The following is a 23,398-nucleotide window of genomic DNA, read 5'->3' on the forward strand; positions in this document are numbered from 1 at the left end:
ACACACTCTTGGGCACCGCTTCCCAAAGCACCTTGGAGCACCTTTAGGCACCAGCACCTAACCCTTCTGTCCCACTCCATCTCTCTCAAAAGCAAGGCTAAATGGGTTGAGACAGGAGCATTAATTGCTGGGCGCACCTGGCTGAAGGCATGCCATGTGCTTTTGGGACGCAGCACCCAACACTACACCACACTTCTCTTACTTACTTCCCCCGCCTTTTCTTCTCCAAATCACGGAAGGGAGCTGCTCACCAGAGGACAGTGTGCGCTCACCGTGGCAAGTGTATAACTTGATGTTACCGGATTCGTGGTCCTGTTGGGATTAAGGGGGAACAGTTTAGGAGTGCATGCTGTATGATCTGCAGGTAGCCTTGTTGCAGTATATGCAGTGATCCCATTTTGATTTTGATATGGCTCGTCAATTTCAGACCTGTTATGGACAGGTTTTGTGGTAAAAATATTGTGCAAGCTGTATTTCATATAAACCCCACCTTCTGTTTTTAAGGTAGATTTTTTGCAATAATGGTAAAGAACTTGTTGAGGCAAGAACATGGATACAGTGGTGCATAAAGTAATACATCTTTTTAAAGAAGTAAGGACCATTTGTGTGTTTATCATGTGATCTTGACTGTCAAATATATTGTATTGCATAAAAATGCATAAATGCTGTTTGAATGTTTTAATATAATTTTAATTGTATTGTTTAATTTATATTTTAGTTTTTGTATATTTTCATATGTTTTAATTTTTGTAAGCTGCTTTGTGTCCTAGTACTGAGAAAAAGGCGGGGTGGTATAATAATAATAATAATAATAATAATTTGCTTATACATACTTTTTATCACGAATACCAGTTTTTTGCTGAGCCATTTAGGCATATCACATGGAGTTGGAAGCAACATTTCGAAACTTTTCTCATCAATACCGTTTAGATTTCTGTGGCCTATCTACGTTTTGAAATCCACTGGAGTACTTCTGTCACTTCTCTTAAGTATTTGTATGGTGCTTATCTAACATGTGTTCAAAGCAACACTTTATTATTCTGAAAGTTCCTGCTATTATTTTTGCCATAAGTTTGGCCTAGTATTACTCAGATGCTATTCTTCCTATCTGTTCCAGCATCTCTGTCTAAGGAACCAAAGTGTCTGTAGTTTAATCGTGTGTAGTGCAGTCCTACACATATTTATTCAGAAGTAAGTTCTACTGACTTAAGTTGGCTTACTCCCAAATAAATGTTCATAAGAATACAGCCTTAAGAATACTATTTACTAAAATGAATATTATTTATTTATTATTGATTTATAATACTTGTATACTGCTTGATATACAATCTTTAAGCTGGTTACATGCTAAAATATTTAATACCACTATTAAAATACTCAATAAACAATTACAGGTACAACAAAAATAAATAACAAACAATTAAAAAACAACAATGGAAAAATAATAAAATGAAGCAGCAGCATGGTATCAATTATAATCCAGATAAAGCTTGCATAAACAGGTACATTTTCAGGAGGGATTTAAAACTCATGGCATTTTCTGCCTTGTGAACTGCACAGGGAAGGGAGTCCCAGAGACTGGGTGCCAATGCTGAGAAGGCTTGCTTTCTAGATGTCACATAGTGGCCCCGAGTTGTTTAGGCAGATATGTCCACACTCATTATATAACTATTATCTCCATGCCTATACTGGGAATTAATTTACATAGAAATGGGCAACAATGAGGGTCTGGGGGGCTACTTTGCTCCTCTACTATTATGAAAACTACAGATGGCATCTTCAAAGTTGTTAGGAACAGAACCATGGAAAATGCTGTCATTTCCATCCAGTGAAGAGAGGTATTTCTCTGCCCTACCCCCACACACTGCATTTCATATACTGTGCTGTGCTGCCACCTACCTGTGAAATGTACACTGTAATAAATCCTTCCTGGTTTGAGGAAGAAGAGTTGCTGTACATTACATGAAACACAAGTATATTATATGAAGCATTGCAGTCATTTGTGATAGGTAAAAGGGGTGGACCAGAGGGACTAACGAGATTCCCTTGCCTTCTGCAGTGACTCCATCTGCCAGCTGGCTTCCTAGAACCAGCAGGTGGGTATACACAGTTGTTTCTAATTAGAGCCCGCCTGGTTACTCCCCTCTCCACTCCCTGGAGGTCATGGAGCAATTGGCTTCATGGCAGGGGAACATGCAGCTGCCCACTGCCTGCATAGAACTGGCAGATAGGAACCCAAAATTGCCACTGCTGCATGGCTACTCCATAAGGCGGAGTAGTAATGCCAACACCTTGTGTCTTTCACTTCTGTGGAGAAGGTAGAATCCCAGGCTGATATGTCTGATCTATGAGGTAGATGTACATGCAGTAGCTAGGAGCTCTTTTGGGGTATGAATGGAGAGGTCGGTTTGCTAGCTAGCCAGTTCTCCCCACCCCCTTCTTTTAGCTTAGGAAAATATCCACATCCTACCGTGCAAGGCAAGCTTTATGCATGTATTCCAAAATAGGGTTTAATTCCCTTAACTTCTAAGGCAGAAAAACAGTCCAGCATAATTATACTATTCATTTCCATAATGGGCTGTATTACCTTTGATGTTAACTTGGACACTGGAGTGACTGAAGCTCTGATAGGCTGGATCCCTTATCATGGACTTTTTATTGTGTCCTGATCTTGTTTTAAGGTATCTTTTAATTTGAACAATGCTGTGTCTGACATTGCATGATCTGTGTGCTTTTTTGTAAATGGCTTTTAAACTTTTTATATTGTATTTAATGTTTTAACTTTTGTAAACCGCCAGAGAGCTTCGGCTGTGGGGCAGTATAGAAATGCTAATGATGGTGATGGTGATGACCTGGTTGTTACTGTGGCATAAAACTTCCATTCTGCATACCTGCCCTTTCATAGCCCCCACTTAAAATCCTATCTCATGCCTTTAACAGTAATGAGTGTAAAAACAGCTGATCTGCAATTGAAGCATTAAGAAAGAAAGAAAAATACTTTGAAGTTACTTCATAGTAGAAATGAGAAGCAGTTACCCCTTCCACCCCCAAAAAAGTCAGACCAAAAAAAACTCTACCCTAAACTGAAACTTCTGTAGGGTTTTTTTCTGCCCAAGCTGACATATTTGTACATGCATATTCAGAAAACGTAGGAAGTCCCAATGTTTTCAGTAGGTTTTACTCCCTGGTAAATGTATATGGGATGGGAGTAAGCTCCATTAAACTCAGGGAGACTTACTTCCAAGTAAATGTGTAGAGTACGGGTGGGAACTTGTGGCCCTCCAGGTGTTTTGGCCTACAAATCCCTTCAGCCCTCATAGAATAGTAGGGTTGGAAGGGGCCTACAAGGCCATCAAGTCCAACCCCCCTCGCCAGCATAGCCATTAGTGTAGACTGATGGGAGTTGTAGGCCAAAATATCCAGAGGGTTACAAGTTACCCACCCCTGTTGTAGACTGTCATTTATAGCTGTAAGGGTTGTTCCAACTGAAGGTGGGCCTTCCCATCTTTTCCCTTCCCCTTTAATTTGGTCCACCTTGCTTGGCTCAAACCCTACCAGTGCCCAAGTAACCATAACCAGACCAACAATATACATCTAGGAACAGGAAGCCTGAGAATAAACTGGCTTTAAAAATATATATTTCGATCTGTTTCCTCTTAAGAAAATAGTTACAATTCCTTCAAATATCAGAAAGGAAGAAATACCAAATCATACAGCCCCGGGGCAGATAAAAGATGGTAAGGCCACAGTACTAAAGAATCTAGATAGAATCTTATCTATTTGGTAGGCAACCTAGCACCCTTCAGATGTTTTGGATTACAACTCCCATCCGCCCCAGCCAGCATGGCCAATGGTCAGGGATTATGGGAGTTGTAGGCCAGAACATGTGGAGGACATTGAGCAGGGGGTTGGACTCGATGGCCTTGTAGGCCCCTTCCAACCCTACCATTCTGTGATTCTATGACACCAAGTTGCCTACTTCTAGACTGGAGATAAGCCCACAGTACTAAACCTGCACAGACAAATTACTGTCACTTGCAGGATGAGACATGAAACAATACAAAGCTGAACAATGGCATTTGCACTGAATGTACATTAAAGCAGAAGGCGTCAGGTTTAAAATTGAATGACTGAGCTAGCGATTTCATACATTGGCTGCAAAATGTTCACTGGAGACTGAACTGAGCATATGCTATAGGCTTATATATAATTTTACAGGCAAAACTCACACTGAAGGTGAGTTTCAAAGGGGAGACTTGATCAGCCCTGGTTGCTTGAGAAAGAAAGGCAAAGGAAGGTAAGAAGAAAGAGGGATCAGGCAGGTGGCATCACAGTGACACAAGTATCATTCTTAATTAACCAGTCCCCAAATGTTTTTGTAGTTGGCTAGGTGATCCTTAACCTTGGAACAGTCTATTCCTTTATGGTCAATTCTTTTTTCTGTTCAGTCTAATACACCACTTTGGGTTTCTACTTGCATTTCCATTTGGATAGAATTTACCGTTTAGCTCCTTCCAGTTTGTCTGGCACTAAATGCTTTGTATGTTTCCTTATTGCTAGGGGGTGGAGTGAAGACCAGGAAATCCGAGTGCCTTGTGTTCTGCACGCTCCACATGCTTAGTTGCAGCTTGTTCTCATTACTTCTGGGAGTTCTTCTAGCCAATCCTATCTGCAGATTTTTCTGTGATTTTAGGCAAAGCTGGACTGCCTCTTTAGATGTTCAGAGGCTTGTATGGCAGGAGAGCTGCAAATCCCTCCCTAGTTTGGGGGGTGGGGGGCTGGGAATTTCCTGGCAGCCTGGGCACTGCATACAATGAATCCTTTCATTGCACTTCCAGGAACAGGGCGGATGCCAGACCAGCTCGTGACCTTGAATATGAAGCACGGAGTGGAAGCAAAGAACTACGAGGAGGTACATCCCTGCTTTTTCTGCCTGTGCCTCTGATTCTCTTCCTACCAATCATGTGATATTGTATATAGCATAGACTACAGCACTCATTTTGTGGAGTTTTTAAAAGTTCCTAAACTCAGTGGGGAGAAGGGAATCTGATGTATGGCAATGACTTTCTTAGCCGTGAAGTTAGATTTATTTAGTTCATTTCATCACAAGGTTCAGTAGTAAGATACCAATATGTCTGGTAAGCGATGAATAAATGTGTTTAATGACAATGCTGAAAAATACATAAATCCTTAAAACAGAGACTTAAAACTTACAAGCAGATTCCTGTATTATTATTATTATTAAGACTTCATGAAGCATCTGCTTCACCAGCTTAAAGCTATGAAAAATAATGACATTAAAGGCACAACCCTGTGCACATTTAGACAGAAAAGAGTCCTACAACTTCCAGCATTAGCCAGCCATCCTGGCTGCTTGGAGTATTCTGAGAATTGTAGGACTTTTTTCTGTTTAAACATGCATAGGATGGCTCCCTAAGGCTACTATTCTAAACACATCTACTAGGGAGTAAGCCCCATTGAACTTAGTAAGACTTACTTCTGATAGACATGCCTAGGATTTCACTGTAAGTTAACCTGGGGCCTAAATTATCTGCTTTATATAGTTTATGAATTGGGCTACAGGAAGTGCTATTTTATTCACCTCATAGACATGTAGAAGTATGTGCATGAGGTAAGAAGATGTGGGGGTGGTGAACATACTAGAGTGCCACCTAATGAAGAATCAGGTCAATCTAAAATGAGAATTCAGCCTTGAATAACCTGAAGTCTATTTCTTACACTTGCATTTGAGATACCATTTCTTCTTCTGCCTTTTGATTTTTTCAGCATCTGACTTTTCAGTGACCCAGAAACGTTTCCTTATATTCTGTCCACTTTGTTCCAGTGCATATATCTTTTGTTAATGGAGCATTCTTATTTTTCCTTGTTATTTTAGGAAACATCTCAATTTTATATTTAAGGGGAAAGATCAGTCATCAAGTGGGGTATCCAGCTCAGTGTACATACGATGGCTGCATTTGGACAATCATAAGCTGGCATATGTACAAGACTTTTGCCCATGCACACAGCATCTTCCTTTATTCCTTCATGGTATGCCTGAATGGAATGCTGTGGTCTCCAGTTAACCATAGTTTTCAAACCAGGAAATGTTGGTTACAAGCTCTGCAACAAACTAGGATTTGAAGCCATCTTCAAATCATGGTCTAAGATTCTGGCTTATTGCATAGTTGGCAACCAAAGTTTCCTGTTTTGGATGAGATGGGAAACTATGGTTAACTGGAGACTTCCACATTCCAATCAGGCATACCATGAAGGGAAAGGAAAAGGGGCTACATGCACAGGAAAAGGCTTGTTCCTATCTAAGCTCATTAAGCCGGGTATGATTGCCCAAACCCTACCAATGTAATAGATGCTTTGGATATAAAAGTGACAAAGACTTTGCATGAACTTCACTGTATTGAAGTTATAACTATTTCTTTGCAGCTTTTATCTTTTCCATCAGATCAAGTCAGTCACTTCCTGCTGGCATGCACATGAAGCTGCCTTATACTTTGCCCCAGCCCTTGGAGAGTCATGAATGCCAGGCTAAATGGATCTGTGGTCTGACAAAGGTCTTTGCCAGCCCTGATGAGATTCTTTAACTAGTGATACCAGGCATTGAACCTCAAGCCTTGTGCACACAAAGGGAGGTGCAGCTCTCAATGGAAGGGCTTTGCATATAGAGGGCCTTGGGAACAATCCCTGGCATCACCAGTTAAAAGACTCTCGGGTAGCAAGTGTTGGGAAACACTTTGGCCTGAGTTCTTGGAGAGCAGCTAGCAGTTGGAGTAGACAATACTGGGCAAGCTGGATTAATGGTCTGACTTGGTATAAGACAGCTTCATGTTGTTGATATGGTTCAGACGAAAGTAACATGTGTTCTATTACTAAGTTACAGACCTTCCCTTTTTATTCTATGTTTTAATGGTCATAGGTTCTCCTCCTAAATTTCAGGCTCCTTCCCTGGAGCAAGATATAGAAGAATCATGGAAAGTGGCTTTTCATGGTTGCGTCATTCATGACATTTTTCAAATTTCCTTGTCTGGTATAAAACACAGTGCAAGTTCGCTTTGCTGTGACTATTTGGATTATAAATAAACTTGCTGCATTTCATAATATGGTGGTGTACTTGTGTTTTCAGTAGGTGTCTCTAGTACAGAAAAAGCACGTATAAAGCAGTCCTAAACATTGATCACACACTGGCTAGAGAAAGGTCATGGCCTCATGACCAACCCACACAAGGAGCGTAAAAGGGGGTTGGATTCGATGGTCTTATAGGCCCCTTCCAACCCTACTATTCTATGATTCTATGAGATCTCTTACTGTTAGTTCTTCCTTTACCCTGTATCACTTATCCTATCTATATATTGCCTGCACTGGAATGGGTTTTCTCGTTTTGTAGTGGGACTGCTCATTTAGGATAGATATCTGCATCAGTGTCATCTGTATTTTGTCCCAGTTTAAAGCTCCAACAGGTTGGCCTAGTGCCAATTGTTACAGATTGCTCTCTCATACTTGGTGCTAAAGCCTCCTTTGTTCAAAATTATATGCTGCATGCATATCGAATATAATGTGGATGAAAATCAGCTCCATAATGTATATGGAAGGAGTTAGCATACCCTATAGAACTTAGCCCTCTGAAAGTTGATGCCATGTGAAGGTTTCCTAAAGAATTCTTTCTATTTGCCCAGTATTGCTAATATCTTTAGGGACAATTATGAGCTTTGAGACTGTATGAGCTCTGAGTCATAGAATCATAGGGTTGGAAGGGGCCTACAAGACCATCAAGTTCAACCCCCTGCTCAGTGCAGAAAGCCTGATTCCCAGGTGGTCTCCCATCCAAGTACTAACCAGGACTGACCCTGCTTAGCTTCCGAGATTAGAGGAGATCGGGCGCATCCAGCCCTTTGCTCGCCTTTAAAGGATTCTCAGACTGGCTTATAGGAATAACTAAAGCCCACAAACAATAAAACAAATAGTAGAAACAGAGTAAAACCAGGGAGCTTCGGCTATTGGGCGGTATAGAAATGAAATAGATAGATAGATAGATAGATAGATAGAACAGTGCTGAGTAAAACAGCACTGCCACATCTGTAAAGGAGAGAGAAAAGAGACCCATTCATAAGTCTCCAGTAGTTTAAGTTTAAAAGGGAGAATCTGAGACTCCCATCACCCTAGCCAGCATAGCCTATGGTGAAGGATTGCAGGAGTTGCAGTCCAACAACATCTGGAGGGCTGCACATTCCCCATCCCTGGTGTAGAGGTTATCTTGCATCTCATTTGCTGTGTCTTCTGTGATTATTCTTCTAGACCATTTGGGCTACTAGAAATCCATATGGGAATCCATGCAATCTCTATGTGAGGATTGCACATTTCAGGAATGCTGATTTGAGTAACTGGTCAGTCATAAAAGCTTCCACCTCAAAGCTCCCTAAGTAAGAAGAGATGGTGATAACAGACCATTGGAGTCCAGTAGGCACATGTTGCAAGGTATAAAAGCAAGGCAGAACTTGTAGCTGACCTCATGAATGGAGGTACCCAGATATTTCCAGGTCACTGTGGCTTTGTGCAAATTGTCCCCAAATTCTCAAAATGTTTCTCCTGCTAAACATAACATTGGTCCTTTCCTTTCTGCATCTCACTTTAAAAATCTGTGACACAAGTTGTATGGTTCTCTTGAAAGTTGTTGTTTCTGGCCATGTAGGTTTCTAGATCCTGTTCGTATCCTTTAGAACTAAAATTCAAGGCTTTAACTGAAAGGATGGATTAGTCTTGTACTGTTGCTACATCACAAAAAGCTGCTGTAATGTTTATGGTCACCGTGGTTTGGTTGCCCCCTTGTGGCATGACTTACAATGAGCAGTCATTGTAGTAAATCTACTCTGTATTTCTTTGCTCTATTACATTAAGGCTGTAATCCTACACACACTTATCTGTGAGTAAGTCTGACTGAACTGAGTGGGGCTTACTTCTGAGTAGAGATAGGTAGGATTACACCGTCAGAGTACAATCCTATGCATGTTTACCTGGAAGTAAGTCCCATAGTGTTGACTGCGGTTTACTCCCTAGTAAGTGTGTTTAAGATTGGAGTCTAAGCCACCTTGCAGTTTGAACTTGGAGGTCTTAAACCCATGACTGTATTATTATACTGCTTCTCTGACTATGCTGTTCCTCCCATGTGACTTTTCTGGCCTTATGAGACTTTTTTCTATGTGATAGACTAGTAAGCTTAAAGTTAATTTGCCTTTTATTTTGTGAAAGGTTATTTAAATGTTAATTAAAAAATGACTAGTGCCCACCATGCTGTCCTCTAGCCTGTAAAATAAATATAGTGTTACCCACTGCTGTGGTTCACAAGTCAGGAAAATCAGTGTTCATCCCACCAGGCAGGAACACAATGCGGTCATGGCAATGTGGAGCAATTTTTTGGCAATTTTTTAATAATTGACAAAGGAGGGAAGTACAGATACCTTGCACTTCTCCTGAAATAGTGTTAGCACATGCAATACACGGAAATGAAGCAGGAAGTCACTGCTTTCCTTGCCTGTGAATCATCCCATTGCCATTACCCTCATTGGCCAGACATCAGAGGGGTGGGATCAGCTTTACTGAACAATTGGGTAGAGTACTTTCTGTACTGGGATCTATGGTGTAATGTGGGAAATATAAGCAAAAAGTTACAGTGCTGTCCTGTACATGTTTACACCCCAATCACCGCTTCTCTCTTCATATCCTTTACAACTTGCTTGCTCCCTGCTCCTTAGCCAATCAATAACTTCTAGGGACTTCTTCCTGTGGCATTTCACAGTTGCTACTCCTACCTCTGTGTTGCTTCAGAGTAGAGATAGTTAGGGGACAAGAGCAAGACCCTTAATAACTGCTTCTAAGCTGCACTTAATGCTTGTAGATACTAATTAAATGCAGAAACTTAGTCTTCTGTTGCTTTACAATAGGGGTCATATCAATAACTGAGGCAATAAAATCTTGTTTGTTCCTTCTGACTACTTACAGCCATTACTCAAGTTGGACTAAAATAACGGGCCCGTTTGCATGTAATAGCTGCAAATCGTGAGTTAATTAACTCACAATTTGCCAGATTGCATGCCTGTTGCATGCTGCTGCTTTGCATAATCAACCTCTGATTTGTTCAATTAGAAGTTGTTTTCTGGTGTGTGAACCCAGACACTATGGGTTATTTGTGGGTTAAACAACCCACAGTTAACCTAAGAACTAATCATAGGTTAACTGTGGGTTGTTTAACCCATAAATAACCCATTGTGTCCAGGTTCGCATGTCACGAAACTACCTCCAGTCTGGGCAAGGTTGGGAAGTAAAGATATCTTGTACAGGTTGGGAAGTACCAATAACCCACAATTTGCTGCTGTTGGATGTGAACTGGGTCTGTATGGATATTCAAATTAGGGTAGACTCCTGATTAAAGAAATCTTAGACTGCAGTCCAGTACCCCAGGGTTGTTAGATTTGAAATCAAGATTTAAATCACTGGTTTAAATCATGTTTCCCACTGAAATGTTTTCAGATGTTGCCTCAACAGTGACACAAATCTGACCATGCTAATTTACAACTACGTGGAGTATTATTTACACTGTTTCATTCTTACAAGTAGACTTTGCATCTCTATCTCACTATATATATTTGTCATGCTTTCCTTTTTTTATCTATAGAGGGAATATCTTTAAAATATTCCTATAAAGGATCTTTCTTATGACAAGCACCCATGACACTTTGAGCTTAACAACACAATCTTATACATGTTTACTCAGAAATATGTTCCATTGAGTTCAATTGGACTTATTCCCAGGCAAGTGTTTATAGGATTGCAGCCTATGGGGATGCAGGCAAATGCACACTGGACAACTTTGTCGTCTTTTTCTTTCCAGTGGTCTTTTCTGCTTCGCTCTGTCTTGGCCCAGCTTTACCCTCACAAAAACTAAGTAGGAAACAAGAATGAAATGCCCATGCCTGATAGGTAGAAACAAGATATGATAGTTACTGGGCAGACTAGAATAGTTTATTTTCATCAGGTGAAGGTGCAATGCCTATGTTTGGGCAGAGTGTAAATATTCATATTTGAGATCATCAGATTGAGTTAAAGGAGGCTTTTCTCTCCAAACCAATGTATTTGGTAGAGGTGTTGATTCTTTTTAGAGATGGAGGGAGCAATCCTGTGGCCCCTAGACAGAATCTGGGGGATGCATAGGATAATTCGGATTCCTGAATCTGAGGTCAGAGACCACGGATCTAGAAAGGCGTGCTACCTGCCCCCTTCCCCTCGCAGCCAGTGTGAAGAAAACCGTGCCGGCTACCTCTCTGAGGTCACAAAGGTAACCTCAGAGAGAGGGTAAAGGGGGCGTACCAGTGGGCGGGGTGGGGAGGGGACTGGGAAGCCGGGATACAACATATCCCAAGACCTCCTCAGCCTCCTTCCTGATGCGCCCCAGCTAGATGGGTGAAAAAGCCCGTCAAGCCAAAATGCAGATTGGGAGGAGGGCAGAAGTGAAGATCGCTTCCGCCACTCCTCCCACTCTGCATAGGATGCCTGTAAACCTCCGAGTGCGGAGGCTTACGGGCATCACCGTAGGATTGTGCCTTAATTGTTCTGCTAACATGCTTTTGTCCAGACATTAACATTGTTTAATATTAACCTAGTTATTTTTTCCCCTTCATGGATCACTGCCTTGTTTTGGTGAAGGGGCTTGCGTAACTCAGTGAAGCCATAAGCTATGCTGTGCACGGCCACCCAAGACGGACAGGTCATGGTGGAGAGTTCTGAAAAAAATGTGGTCCACTGGAGAAGGAAATGGCAACCCACTCCAGTATTCTTGCCAAGAAAACCCCATGGAATGTATCACAAGGCTAAAAGATATGACGCCGGAAGATGAGCAGAGCAGAGCAGAAGCAGGCAAGCTCCCAGAGAGCGAGCGAACAGAGCGAGTGACCCGGGGGAGCTAACAGGAGTTGGCCAGGGGAGTTCGGCAGGGGAGGTCAAGGGGGAGGCCCCTAACATTTTTTTTAATTATTTTTATTTTTTATTTTAACTAACTTTTTTCCATTTATTTGTCTTGTAACACACACTTTCACACCAGTGGGACTCTGCTTTTAACCTCTACTGAGTAGAGGAGCAGGCACAGGCTAGTCTAGAACAATCACAAAGCTAGACACAAAAAGGGAAAAGAGGCTATGGAAGGACAAGACTCTCCAGTGGTGGTGACCTGCAAGGTGTGTGCAATGTTTGTTTTCTTGCCTGAGAACAACATGGCCTACACCTGCAACAAGTGCAAGTTGATCACGCTGCTGGAGGAAAAAGTAAGTGGACTGGAGCGGCGACTGTCGACCCTCTGGGGAATAAGAGAACACGAAGAGTTCTTGGACAGAATGGGGGAACTACAGCAGCAAAGGGCAGACCAGAAGCTTGAAAAGCAACAGCAAGATGAGGCAGTGGGAAATGCTGAGGTGAAGAAAAATGGAATAGAGGATACTCCTTGGAAAAGGGTGACAGTTAGAAGAAGAACTAGACGCCACTCTGCGCCAGTGGAAGCAGTGGAGCTGTGGAACCGATTCCAGGTACTTGCGGATGAGACTGGAGGACAGCCTGCAGAGGAAGAATCACAGGGGAACCTGCATGAGAGTGAGCAAGAGGCTAAAGGTCAGTCAAACAGAGGTGATGAAACACAGGCCTACAAGAAGAAGAAGAGAAGAGTGGTAGTAGTGGGAGACTCCTTGCTGCGTGGGATCGAGACCCAAGTATGTCGCGAAGACCCATGGACTCGCCAGGTATGTTGTCTTCCGGGAGGACAGATTAGAGACGTGACTGAAAGGTTGCCTGCACTCATAAAGCCCACTGACAGGTATCCCTTTCTTCTCATCCATGTGGGAACAAATGATACCGCCAAGCGGAGCTACGAAGAGATCACGTCAGACTTTGAAGCTTTGGGAAGGAAACTCAAGAACTTTGGGGCCCAGATAGTTTTCTCATCCAGCCTTCCAGTAGTTAGAAGAGGGATACAAAGAGAACGAAAAATACTCCGGGTGAATGACTGGCTACGAAGGTGGTGCCGATGAGAGAGATTTGGATTCTGGAACCACGGGCTATACTTCCTGGAAGATGGGCTGTTGGCTAGGGATGGGTTGCACCTCACAAAGGATGGGAAGAATGTGTTTGGCCACAGCATGAAGAACTTCATCAGGAGGGCTTTAAACTGAATCTTATGGGGAAGGGAGATGTAATGTTGGGGGTAACAATGGACATAGGCGCATGCACTGCATTGGAGAGAACAGCTCTGATAGCGCCCAATAATAGTCTTCAGACACAGGTAGGAAGAAAGCCAGACTATGAAGCACATGGTCTTCGATGTCTATATACTAATGGCCAGAGTATGGGAAACAAACAGAACGAACTTGAACTCTTAATACAAGAGGGAAATTATGACCTGATAGGTATAACTGAGACTTGGTGGGATGACTCTCATGACTGGAATACAGCAATTGAAGGATATAACTTGTTCAAAAAGAACAGGAGGAACAGAAAGGGAGGTGGGGTTGCACTGTATGTGAAAAATACATATCTCTGCACAGAAATACAGGAGGAGGAGCTTGGTAGCCCCATCGAGAGCATCTGGGTTGAAATAAATGGAGCAAAGAATAAAAGGAACCTGATGCTCGGAGTCTACTACCGACCACCCAATCAAGGAGAAGACAAGGATGAAACTTTTGAAAAGCAAATAGCCAATGTTAAGGAAGCATGATGTAGTAGTAATGGGGGACTTCAATTTCTCCGATATTTGTTGGGAGACAAATTCTGCAAAACGTGTCCCCTCCAGGAAATTCCTGACTTGTGTGGCGGATAACTTCCTCCTACAGAAAGTAGAGGAAGGAACTAGAGGATCGGCTATCCTTGACTTGATCCTAACCAACAGAGATGACTTAGTGGATAAAGTAGCAGTTACAGGAACTCTGGGGGAAAGTGACCATGTTGTACTTGAGTTCTTGGTTCTAAGGGAAGCAAAAGCCGAGTGTAGTCAAATGCGTACCCTGGATTTTAGGAAAGCTGATTTTCATAAACTCAGAAAAATGATCAGTAAGGTCCCATGGCAAGCGATGCTAGCGAGAAAAGGAGTCCAAGATGGGTGGGAGCTTTTAAAAAAGGAAATTCTTAAGGCACAATCACAAGCAATTCCAACAAGAAGAAAAGGTGGAAGACAACAGAAGAAGCCAATGTGGCTTCACAAAAAGCTTAGGGATGACCTGAAAACAAAAAAGGACACATATAGGAAGTGGAAAGAAGGCCAAGCAACAAAGGAAGAGTACAGGCAGATGGCACAGAATTGCAGGAATGGCATCAGGAAGGCTAAAGCTGAGAATGAGCTGAGGTTAGCAAGGGATGTTAAAAACAACAAAAAGGCTTTCTTCAGCTACATGCATAGTAAAAGGCAGAGGAAAGAAATGGTGGTTCAGCTATTAAATAAGGATGGCAAAATGATAACAGATGACAAAGAAAAGGCAGAGGTGCTCAATTCCTACTTTGGCTCAGTCTTCTCCCAAAAGAGGGTCTATGACCCCCCTGGCAAATGCGAAGTACAGGCTGAAGGGGCAGGATTGCAGCTTGAGATCGACAGGCATATGGTCAAGGAACACCTCATTACTTTGAATGAGTTCAAATCTCCAGGGCCAGATGAACTGCATCCTAGAGTAATCAAGGAACTGGCAGAAGAACTCTCAGAACCGCTGTCTATTCTCTTTGAGAAATCATGGAGGACGGGTGAAGTGCCAGATGACTGGAGGAGGGCTAACGTTGTCCCTATCTTCAAAAAGGGTAAAAAGGAGGAACCTGGGAACTACAGGCCAGTCAGTCTGACATCAATCCCTGGGAAAATTCTGGAGCAGATGATAAAGCAATCCATCTGGAAGCACCTTGACAACAATGCCGTGATTACTCGAAGCCAACATGGATTTGTCAAAAACAAGTCCTGCCAGACAAATCTGATCTCATTTTTTGATCAAATAACCTCCCTTGTAGACCGTGGGAATGCTGTAGACATCATATACCTCGACTTCAGCAAAGCTTTCGACAGAGTGCCCTATGATATCCTGATGAGCAAACTAGCTCAAAGTGGGCTAGATGAAACAACGATCAGGTGGATCCACAGTTGGATACAGAATCGGACTCAAAGAGTGCTTATCAATGGGACTTCTCACACTGGGGAGAGGTGACGAGTGGGGTACCGCAGGGATCAGTCCTGGGCCCAGTGCTCTTCAACATTTGTATTAATGACTTGGAGGAGGAGGTGCAGGGAATGCTGATCAAATTTGCAGATGACACAAAATTCTGCGGGATAGCTAATACTTTGGAAGACAGAAACAAAATTCAAAGTGATCTGGATAGACTGGAGTGCTGGGCAGAAAACAACAGAATGACATTTAATAGGGACAAATGCCAAGTTCTGCACCTAGGAAAAAGAAACCAAATGCACAGTTACAAGATGGGGGATATGTGGCTCAACCACACTACAAGCGAGAAGGATCTTGGAATTGTTGTCGATCACAACCTGAAGATGAGCCAACAATGTGATGTGGCTGCAAAAAAGGCAAATGCTATTTTGGGCTGCATTAATAGAAGCATTGCTTCCAAATCCCGGGAAGTACTAGTTCCCCTCTATTCAGCACTGGTTAGGCCTCATCTGGAGTACTGTATCCAGTTCTGGGCACCACACTTTAAGAAGGATGCAGACACACTGGAGAGGGTTCAGAGGAGGGCAACAAAGATGATCAGGGGACTGGAAACAAAGCCCTATGAAGAGAGACTGAAAGCACTGGGCATGTTTAGCCTTGAGAAGAGCTGAGGGGAGATAGGATAGCACTCTTCAAGTACTTGAAAGGTTGTCACAGAGAAGAAGGCCAGGATCTCTTCTTGATCATGCCAGAGTGCAGGACACGGAATAATGGGGTCAAGTTACAGGAAGCCAGATTCCGGCTGAACATCAGGAAAAACTTCCTGACTGTAAGCAATACGACAATGGAACCAATTACCTGGGGAGGTGGTGGGCTCTCCCACACTGGAGGCCTTCAAGACGAGGCTGGACAGCCATTTGTCAGGGATGCTCTGACTTGGATTCCTGCATTGAGCAGGGGGTTGGACTCGATGGCCTTGTAGGCCCCTTCCAACCCTACTATTCTATGATTCTATGAGCCCCTCAGGTTGGAAGGTGTCCAATATACTACTGGGGAAGAGCAGAGGGAATTTCCAAGTAGCGCCAGAAAGAGTGAAGCGGCTGGGCCAAAGCCGAAAGGACACTCAGCTGTGGATGTGTCTGGTGGTGAAAAGAAAGCCCGACGCTGTAAAGAACAATATTGTTTCGGAACCTGGAATGTAAGATCAGTGAATCAAGGTAAGCTGGAGGTGGTCAAACATGAGATGGCAAGATTGAACATCGACATCTTGGGAATCAGCGAACTCAGATGGACAAGCATGGGCGAATTTAATTCAGGTGACCATCATATCTACGACTGTGGGCAAGAATCCCTTAGAAGAAATGGAATAGCACTCATAGTCAACAAAAGGGTGGGAAAAGCAGTACTGGGGTACAATCTCAAAAACGATAGAATCATCTCAGTTCGAATCCAAGGCAAACCATTCAGCATCACAGTAATTCAAGTCTATGACCCAACCACTGAGGCCGAAGAAGCCGAGGTTGATCGGTTCTATGAAGACCTACAACACCTTCTAGAACTAACACCAAAAAAAGATGTCCTCTTCTTCACAGGGGATTGGAATGCTAAAGTAGGAAGTCAAGAAATCACCGGGATAACAGGCAAGCATGGCTTTGGTGTACAAAATGAAGCAGGAGAAAGGCTAATAAGAGTTTTGCCAAGAGAACACACTGATCATAGCAAACACTCCTTTCCAACAGCACAAGAGGTGACTCTACACATGGACATCACCAGAAGGTCAATATCAAAATCAGATTGATTATGTCCTTTGCAGCCAAAGATGGAGAAGCACTATACAGTCAGTAAAAACAAGACCTGGAGCTGACTGTGGCTCAGATTATGAGTTTCTTGTTGCAAAATTTCGGCTTAAATTGAAGAACGTAGGGAAAACCACTAAACCATTCAGGTATGACCTAAATCATATCCCTTATGAATATACAGTGGAGGTGACAAATAGATTTCAGGGATTAGACCTGATAGACAGAGTGCCTGAGGAATTATGGACGGAGGTCTGTAACATTGTTCAGGAGGCAGCAACTCAATCCATCCCAAAGAAAAAGAAATGCAAGAAAGCAAAGTGGCTGTCTGATGAGGCTTTACAAGTAGCTGAGGAAAGAAGGGAAGCAAAAAGCAAGGGAGAAAGGGGAAGATATATCCAACTGAATGCAGAATTCCAGAGAATAACAAGGAGAGGCAAGAAGGCCTTCTTAAATGAACAATGCAAAGAAATCGAGGAAAACAATAGAATGGGAAAGACTAGAGCTCTTTTCAAGAAAATCTGAGATCTCAAGGGAACGTTTTGTGCCAAGACGGGCATGATAAAGGACAAAGAAGGCAGAGGCCTAACAGAAGCAGATGAGATTAAGAAGAGGTGGAAAGAATACACAAAATAACTATACAGGAAAGATCTTAATGTCCCTGATAGCCATGAACTTGTGCGGTCACTGAACTTGAGCCGGACATCCTCGTGAGTGAAGTCAAGTGGGCCTTAGGAAGCATTACTAACAACAAAGCTAGCGGAGAAGACAGTCTTCCAGCTGAGCTATTTAAAATCCTAGAAGATGATGCTGTTAAAGTGCTGCACTCAATATGCCAACAAATTTGGAACACTCAACAGTGGCCATAAGACTGGAAAATGTCAGTTTACATTCCAATTCCAAAGAAGGGCAATGCCAGAGAGTGTTCCACCTACTGCGCAGTTGCACTCATTTCACATGCCAGCAAGGTTATGCTCAAAATCCTGCAAGCTAGGCTTCAGCAGTATGTGAACCGAGAACTACCGGAAGTACAAGCGGGTTTCAAAGAGGCAGAGGAACTAGAGATCAAATCGCCAACATTCGCTGGATCATGGAGAAAGCAAGAGAATTCCAGAAAAACGTGTATTTCTGCTTTATTGACTACGCTAAACCCTTTGATTGTGTGGATCACAACAAACTGTGGCAAAGTCTTAAAGAGATGGGAGTACCAGACCACCTTACCTGTCTCCTGAGAAACCTGTACGAGGGTCAAGAAGCAACAATAAGAACCGGACATAGAACAACTGATTGGTTCAAAATTGGGAAAGGAGTATAACAAGGCTGTATATTGTTGCCCTGCTTATTGAACATATATGCAGAGTACATCATGAGAAACGCCGGGTTGGATGAATTACAGGTCGCAATTAAGATTGCCAGGAGAATTATCAACAACCTCAGATACGCAGACGATATCACCCTAATGGCAGAAAGCGAAGAGGATCTCAAGAGCCTCTTGTTGAGGGTGAAAGTGGAGAGTGCAAAAGCTGGTTTGAAACTCAACATTAAAAAAACTCAGATCATGGCATCTGGCCCCATCACTTCCTGGCATGTAGAAGGGGAAGAAATGGAAGCAGTGACAGATTTTATTTTCTTGGGCTCCAGCATCACCGCAGACGGTGACTGCAGCCATGAAATTAAAAGATGCTTGCTCCTTGGGAGGAAAGCTATGGCAAACCTCGACAGCATAGTAAGCAGAGACATCACCTTGCCAACAAAGGTTCGTATAATCAAAGCTATGATTTTCCCAGTAGCAATGTATGGCTGTGAGAGCTGGACTATAAGGAAGGCTGAGTGCCGAAGAATTGATGCTTTCGAACTGTGGTGCTGGAGAAGACTCTTACGAGTCCCCTGGACTGCAAGGAGGTCAAATCAGTCAATCCTAAAGGAAATCAACCCTGAGTGCTCATTGGAAGGACAGATACTGAAGCTGAAGCTCCAATATTTTGGCCACCTAATGCGAAGAGAAAACTTTCTGGAAAAGACCCTGATGCTGGGAAAGATTGAAGGCAAAAGGAGAAAGGGACGGCGGAGGATGAGATGGCTAGATAGCATCACCGATGCAATGAATATGAACTTGAGCACGCTCCGGGAGAGAGTGGAGGACAGGAAGGCCTGGCGTGCTATGGTCCATGGGGTCACGAAGAGTCGGACACGACTTAACGACTGAACAACAACAACAAGTTGTTGTTTAAGAGAAATGTGGTAATTACATGTTTTTCAAATTAAAAATTGGATTTAAATGTTTAAAATTTTGATTTTTTTTCACCACCATTCTATGTTGTCTTTTTGTCTTAACTAACCCCTCTTCCTTGCCTGGCCCAGCTCCATCACCACATACACACAGAACAACAGCAGCAACCCTATCCAGCCTGTGCCACTGCACGTGTAGCTTTAGTCAGAGAAACAGAAATCAAAAGCCCAGAACATTCAAAAAGCGTAGTTAGACCAGGCTGAGCCATTTTCATGAGATGAAAAACTAAAATGAATGTCTGTGTTTGATTGAGTTTCCTACCAATTATGTGTGAGTGTGACAGAGCCATGAATTTGTTTTTATGATACTGTAAGTGTAGGGTTACATATATTTAAACCATGTATATATACCATGTATATGATGAGACTTAATTGTAACTTTGTTATTTTTGAAAATGAGAAAAAAATAGCATTTTAATTATGATTTTAAAACAACAATCTGATTTAAATTTTACAAATCAGATTTTTTTTTTAAAAAAAATTATCATTGATTTTTATCCACCCTGCTATAATGACTTACTTGGGAGTAAGTTCCACTGAATTCAGTGAGACTTCTGAGTAGGCATGTATAGGAGGAGTATGTTGCTAAAGTAAACATACAGAAGATTGCTCTCTTTGTTAATTATATAAGTTTTAGTTGACTGATTAATCTACATACCTTCACATGAGAAAAAATAGTTCCAAAGAAACAACAACTTTTACTTGTTTTTTGATGATGCGCACATTGTACATGTGTAACAGCTGGCATCATCTTAGAAGAGACATTGTCCATTCTCTCCCTCACTGGATAGAACGTCTCTTTTTAAGATGGTTGTTGCCTTCTGCAATTTTAATAAGTCCTGGTGTTAAAAAAATAATTTGCATTTTAAAAATCTGCCTGATTAATCAAGGGTACCTTTTAAATCAACTTAATCTAATGGATTAAAGAATTAAATATGTTGATCCTAGTTTAAAATGAAACCATCCTTGGCTCAAATCAAATGAGTGTACATGGGCTTGCCAAGGTTTTTGCAATTCCCATCACCAGGCAGTTGGTCCTGTTGTACCCCTGCCACAATGAGGTGCAGTCCATTGGCTGCTGCCCTCTTGTATTCAGCCAGAGCTGCAAGCTACAGTAGATGGGGAAAGGGAGGTATTCCTGGTTTAGGTAGCTTGTTGCTCAGCACAAGATGTACTTCAGAGTATTAGAACTAGTGCTTGTGTAGAAATTTCATTGCAGAAATATTCCTGAAACAACACACATGTATATTATATTACATGAATATTCCTGAAAGGGATGCAGAAATATTCCTGAAACAACACACATGTACTCTTTGTGTCAGCGTTTTATAACAGCTTACAGCCATTGTGTTCTCCTTGTTTCTGGTGCTTTGTTTCTTCTTTTTTTTGCAGTGTGATCCCAGCCAAATGGGGATCATGTCAAAGTAGCCAGTCAAGACTGTTCAGTGTGGCAAAAAAAGGAGTCTTGGCCCAGCGTTGAGCTGACACATTTCCTCCCCTACCCATTCAGATTGAGGGGAAATTATTGGCTTCATTTGCTATCAGTTGATGTCATGCAGCCAAATCTGACTGTGTGGTCAACAACGTTAATAATAGTAATTTTTAAGAATATGCTGTCAAAAGGAGGAAGGGAGGGGCCATAGCTCAGCAGTGCAGCACAGGCTTTACATGCAGATGAACACAACTTCAGTCTCTGGCATATCCAGTTAAAAGGATCTGAAGAAGCAGAACACCTCTTCAAGACCTTGAGGAATCATGTGCAGTCAAAGTGGACAACACTGATCCAGATAGTCCAATGGTCTGTGTTCATATAAAGCAGCTTCATATGTTCAAAAATAAACTAAGCTAGCTGCATTTTTGAATTAGGACTCTCCTTTCAAGTAATGGTGACACAGCCTTGTTTTAAAACCCAACCAACTCTAAAAATTAACTTGAAATGAATTTAGAACTCAGGTAGAGGGAGAAAGGTTTGTAATATGTCTATACAAACAAAGATGTGCAGTAATTTTATCTATTGTGGTGCTTAACATGCTTATTACTTAGAACCAGGGATAGGCAGACTTCAGACTTGTGGAATCTACTTTGGTTTTTTACTAGAACCTTGAGATATAACAGTGGGATTGTGGTGCAAAAGACATGCACTTAAAATTATATAATTCTGAGCCCAGGAATTTCTTTTAAGTGCCAGAACTGAACGGAGGTCACAGTCCTTCCACGTAAAAATCCATTCCTGATTACTCCCCCACCCAGCTTTCTTCACTTCTGTATAATTTAGGGTGGGGGAGAGTCACTTTGTTGTTGTTACTAAACAATTGGGCGTCAGAAATCCTTGCTGATCTATTGCAAATCACCCAGAGATCTACCAGTAGATCCCAATCTACTTTCTAGCCAACCCTAGAACTGTACTCAAGGAGCTCTGTATTCAAAAGAAACATCTTAATGGGAATAAGGCTTGGATGTAGACATAACACTGGTTATCTGCTAGCAGAATGGAATTCCTCTCCCTCCTGCAACTCCTCTGTACCTCTGAAATCCCTGGAAAGCTGGGAGTTGCTCTAGAGCAGATTTGGGGCACACAGAGGACTTTATGGGGAAAGAGAGGATGGGGAAGTCCCATTGCATGAGCAGAAGTTCCGTTGTGTGAGTGGACTTTTGCTCTAGTGGCTGTTGGATTGAACTCTTGGAGTGCCTCCTAATGGCAGGAATGCTATATGTTGTTCATTGGCTTATTGAAATGGAAGCCCAAATTTAAATGTGTGTGACTGGTGTTGACTGGCTCAGTCATTTTCTGGTCTCTTCCTTTGTCAGATTGCTAAGGTGGAGAAGTTGAAGCCGTTGGAGCTAGAACTGCGACGCCTGGAAGATCTTTCAGAATCTGTTGTCAATGACTTTGCCTACATGAAGAAGCGGGAAGAGGAGATGCGGGATACCAATGGTAAGTATTTGCATGCTCCAAGTCATGGAGTAACATCACTGATATACATCTCTCACTAAGTCATATGGCTAGGGATTACGCTGTCACAATGCTTACTTGATGCTTAGTCTGTAGTCTAGGTAAGGCTCTGAGACCTTGCAATAATCCACCTATTTGTAGATGTATCATCTATCAACTTCTGAACTTCCTGTCATGATAACTGAATATTTCACCACCATAAGTGGGATCCCTGTTGAAGTCTTTAAAGAAGGTGGGCCTGAAGCTACACAACAGCTTCACAAGCTCATGGAAAAAATCTGGATGAGGGAGGAGATCCCAGCAGACTTCAGGGATGCCATAATTATCACTCTCTTTCAAAAGGGTGATAGAACAGATTGTGGAAACTATCGAGGCATCTCCCTTCTAGCTACGGCAGGCAAAATCCTGGCAAGGATCCTCGCAAACCGCCTTCTACCTATCTCAGAAGACATCCTCCCTGAATCCCAAAATGGTTCCGCCCTTCCAGGGGGACAGTGGATATGATCTTCACCGCACGACAGCTCCAAGAAAAATGCAGGGAGCAAAACCAACCCCTGTACATGGCGTTTATTGATCTGACTAAGGCCTTCGACACTGTAAATCGTACTGCTCCCTGGACCATCCTTCTGAAAACCGGATGCCCTAATAAATTTATGAACATCTTGCAGCTCCTCCATGACAACATGACCGCAACAATCTTGGATAACAATGGCTCTCAAAGTGATCCATTCAAAGTGGGATCAGGCATTAAACAGGGATGCGTCATTGCTCCAACCTTATTCGCTATCTTCATTGCTATGATTCTACACCTTGTTGGGAAACTTCCCACTGGTGTAGAAATTATATATCAAACAGATGGAAAACTTTTTAATCTCAGTGGGCTGAAAGCAAAAAGTAAGGTAATTACATCCTTTGTCATAGAACTTCAATATGCTGATGATAACATAATCAGCGCACATTCAGAGGAAAATCTCCAAACTATCCTAAACATCTTTGCAGAAGCATATGAAAAGCTCGGCCTCTCGCTTAACATCAAAAAAACCAAAGTGCTTTACCAGCAAGCACAAACCAATCCCTCTGTAGCGCCATCAATCCAGCTTAACGGTATGATGCTGGAAAATGTTGATCACTTTTCTTATCTGGGCAGCCATCTCTCCACCAAAGCCAACATC

General features: G+C 42.4%; 1 protein-coding gene across 1 annotated transcript in view; it reads left to right on the forward strand.

Annotated features, from left to right (window-relative positions):
- TMED10 (transmembrane p24 trafficking protein 10) overlaps window positions 1-23,398 on the forward strand; it is a 37,899-nt gene that overhangs the window by 8,501 nt on the left and 6,000 nt on the right. Inside the window, exons 3-4 of the mRNA XM_084842063.1 lie at window positions 4,839-4,912; window positions 22,082-22,208. Of these exons, the coding sequence (XP_084698189.1) occupies window positions 4,839-4,912; window positions 22,082-22,208 (201 nt within the window). The remainder of the gene's footprint in view (window positions 1-4,838; window positions 4,913-22,081; window positions 22,209-23,398) is intronic.

Source organism: Heloderma suspectum, chromosome 1 (assembly GCF_057233095.1).
Source record: "Heloderma suspectum isolate Gila_16-S chromosome 1, 16-S_ref, whole genome shotgun sequence".
In the NCBI taxonomy this organism is placed as follows: Eukaryota; Metazoa; Chordata; class Lepidosauria; order Squamata; family Helodermatidae; genus Heloderma; species Heloderma suspectum.